The sequence below is a fragment of the Mesoplodon bidens genome (genome assembly GCF_964165515.1).
Source record: "Mesoplodon bidens genome assembly, chromosome: X".
Classification (NCBI taxonomy): domain Eukaryota; kingdom Metazoa; phylum Chordata; class Mammalia; order Artiodactyla; family Ziphiidae; genus Mesoplodon; species Mesoplodon bidens.
Window position 1 is genome coordinate 85,333,649 of NC_138163.1, and position 3,567 is coordinate 85,337,215.

Genomic DNA, 3,567 nt, shown 5'->3' on the forward strand with positions numbered 1-3,567 from the left:
TGCCTCCATCTTGACATTTCATCCTCACCACCCCTGGAGCCCGGCGCCCTCACTCCCCTATCCCCTGTATAGATGGGAAACGGAGGCTCAGAGCTGTGACTCTAACTGGAAAGGGGAGGCGGGACGGGAGGAGGCGGGCCGAGAGACTTGACAGAGGGAGGCACTCCCACCATCCCCTTCACCAGCCAACTGCTTGGACCGCCCACGGGCTTGAGGGCAAAGCAGAGGCCCTCGACCCCATTGGCTAGGCCTCGAGGGGACAGGCGAACGAGGCGCCCGCTGGTTGGCGGGGGCCGGACCAATGAGGTGGCCGCGGCGTGGGCGTGGGAGGCGCGCTGAAAGTCGCGCGTCGTTTCTTCTGAGGCGAGCTCGTGCGGCGCCTGAGGTGGTTGACGCTGCTCACAGAGCGCCGCCCGCCTCGTCCGCCGTGACGGCGACCGCAGCTCGGGCCATCAACTGTCGCCCTGGTTCCGCGGCCGCCCGGGTCGCGACATGAGCTCCCCAGATGAGGTGTCTGTGTGGGGAACGGGTTTCGGCCCAGAGGGCGGGGAGCGAGCCGGCGTCCGCCCGGCCGGCCGCGCAGTTCCGCGGGGACCCAACCGCGGCCCTGAGCCCAGGAAGCTGCCGAGCGGCGGGGGCGGGAGCGGCTGCCCGGATCCCAAGAGCTTCCAGTCAGAGTGGGAGATGCTAGAAGCGGGAGGTCCGGTGCTGTGTGGCCATGAAGGCCGACCTGACTCCCCGGCTGACGACATGAGGGACCTCCTGGACCTGGCCGAGGAGTCTGCGGCGGGCACCACGCAGCAGCTGTACGACTGGGACATGCTGGGCTTCTGCAGGTACCCGTTGGCGGAGCCCTGCGCCTCCTTCGAAGTGTCCGCCGGCCTCGAGGCGGGTCCCGGCGGTCCAGGAGCGACCGCCCAGAGCTGTGGGGTAGCACCGCCGGCTCTGGCCGGCCCTCTCCCCCTCGGTGGGCCCGAAGCGGGCCAGGCCTGGAGGAAGCCTGAGAGAGCCACTAAGCGTAGGTTGAACGTGGCTGTGGATCGCCAGCGCTTCTCCAATGAAGGCCTGGTCCGGCAGCTATCCGACTCCGAGTCCTCAGATGAGTTCAGTGACACAGAGCTGATGACGGTGAGTACTTACCCCGGAGGAGGAGGCCAGGCCGAGCCCAGCAGACCCGAGGATCCCGGGGACACTCCCAGTCACTCGAATTTCCAAATCAGGGAGAATTTCCTTCACGTGACAGGCTCTTCCTTGTCCTCGGCTCTGCGAGGATTCTCTTCGGTTGTGGAAAGGCAGGGCGTGGGAGAGCAGGGCATCTCTTCCCCTAAGAAAATGCAGAGCGTGCTCTGGGGGGACGGGGGCAGCAAGCCCAGCTCCCCGGGAGCTGCTGCTGCTGCTGCTGCTACGGCAGGTGGCCTGCCGCAGGTCACTCCTAGGAAGAAGGGGACCCAGGAGAAGAAATCCCTCGGGGGAGCCTCCACACTTGCCCTGGGGAAAAACTTCCCTTCCTGGGGGCAGCGAATCTGGGCACCTCCGCTGGAACCGGCCACCTTTCCCCCAGTCTCTGGTATTCCGCTGCTTGGGAGATCCAAGAGGTATACCTTGGTCCCTTCCGGAACCAAACAGGCCAAGCACACCAGCGCTGGGAAGAAATCCGTGGTCACGTGGACAAGGGAGTCTGAGGCTGTGGCGGGAGAAGATAAGGACCCAAATAGAGACCCAGCCCCAAAGGGCCAAGTGAGTAGGCCAGGCTCCTCCTCTCTCCCCACTCTTCCCCGCCCCCACCGCACCCAGAGCACACGTCTTCACCCATGCTGCCTCTGTCCACCCCTCAGGGGTCGTCATTGGGTGCCCCTCGGTCACTGGGTCATTATGATGCCTGATCGGGCTCCTTTTACTAGGGACAAACAGTAAGGTAGCACTTCGGGTGTGCTGGGCCTGGTTCTCCACCCTTGGCCTGTTTCCAGCGTCCTCTGAGAGACTGGGGCTGGGATGGAAGGGAGGGTTGGTAGCTGAATTGGGTCGGGGGATCCCTTAAAAGCTTCCCCGAAAAGCCTCAGTATTTAGACTCACCAGCTTCCTGAATCCTATTTCCTAGCTGTTCCCCAGACCTTCCTTGCAGGGGCCCTGGGCTTACTCAGTGCCCCACTGTTGTCCCTAGATCACCTCTGCCTGCTGGCCTGGGGCTGACGGAGGGAGAAAGTGCTAATGAGATCAGCCTTTCAATTCCCTTCCCAATTCCCTGCCTCACCCAGGCCGAAATCACACAACACACACTCTCTCTCTCTCTCTCTCTCTCTCTCTCTCTCTCTCTCTCTCTCACACACACACACACACACACACACACACACAGACACACACACTTCCTTTTCCAAATCGGTGAAAAATTTGTGTTTCAGCTGCCAGCTCACAGGCCAGGGACATCTTATCCGCGCATGCATCGTGGAAAAGCCAGCAGTGGTGAGGTCGACACCAGAAGCCCCCAAGATCCAGGAAAATCAGAGCCCTTGGCCCTGAACCAGGGAGAAGTCATGCGCAGGGGGCCTGTCCCCTCAGGTGAGTGTCGTGGGTTTGATAGGAGGGGAGGGGAGAGGGGTGGAGGGCAGAAACCTCTGTCTCTGTCTCTGTTGGGGGCACAGCCTTTCTCTCAGGCAGCTTCTCCCACAGGAGACGGGGTGCTGGCAGGGCTGGCCTTGAGCCACATCATCCTCTGTGTGGGGTTTGTGCGGCGGGGCTGATCGGTGGCAGTGCCACAAACAGCTCCTCCGGGTGTAGCCTTACAGGGGAACAGCCTTTTCTGTTAAGTCCTTTTCGCCCACATTGCTCTCCCACGTGCTGGCTGTGGCTGCAGCTCTGGGAGGGGCGAATCCAGAGGCACATAGCTTGGGGACCACAATGCAATGGCGAAATGGCTGCCCCCGGGTAACAGCGGAGGCAGGCCCAGAGAGAAGGTTCGGGCTTCTGGGCAGAGCAGGGGCGGCTGGTCGCCAGCAGAGGGTGGTGCCGCCTCACCTCACGGTAGACCCCACTTGGCCCTTTCCACCTCACTGGGAGCCTGGGAAGCTGGATTGTGTGTCCTTTCCCTCTCAGGTGACTGGGAGCCACTTGACCATCCCCCAAGACCGGAAACGCCGCAGCAGCCACTGGGAATGCCGGGCTGTCCTTGGGTAATGCTTCCTCTGGCTCCTGGAAATGCAGGCCCAAACTCGAGGGTGGGATCTGGGTCCAAGTTCAGCTGACATGTGTGGGGGCCACCCCTCCCCTGCCCCCATCACGTACCCCATGGAGGGAGCCCACCTGCGTTCCACTGAGGAGCGCTTGCCATTCTAGCCACCCGGCTTTGGGGTGGAGGGCCCTGTGGAGAGGAGAAGGTGGAGGAGAGAGGAGGCCAGATTATACTAATCATTTCCTCCTGTGTCTGCTGGCCTAGTGTCTCGTGCTACAGAGAGAAGTAGACGACCTTAAGAAGAAATGTGGTATGAGGAACCAGGGACAGAGAGCGGTGTCTTAGTTCAGAACCCGGGTGGGCACCTGGGGTGGGGCTGGGCTGCAGGTGCAGTCGGCCTC

The 3,567-nt window shown here is 62.3% G+C and overlaps 1 protein-coding gene across 1 annotated transcript; it reads left to right on the forward strand.

Annotated features, from left to right (window-relative positions):
• Positions 1–492: 492 nt before the first annotated feature.
• LOC308609403 (uncharacterized protein CXorf49 homolog) lies at positions 493–2,738 on the forward strand (the record flags this gene model as incomplete). Its single annotated transcript, XM_081223082.1, has 3 exons — positions 493–1,737; positions 2,400–2,556; positions 2,668–2,738. 3 exons carry the CDS (start codon positions 493–495, stop codon positions 2,736–2,738), a joined length of 1,473 nt encoding a protein of 490 aa, XP_081079208.1.
• Positions 2,739–3,567: the final 829 nt, after the last annotated feature.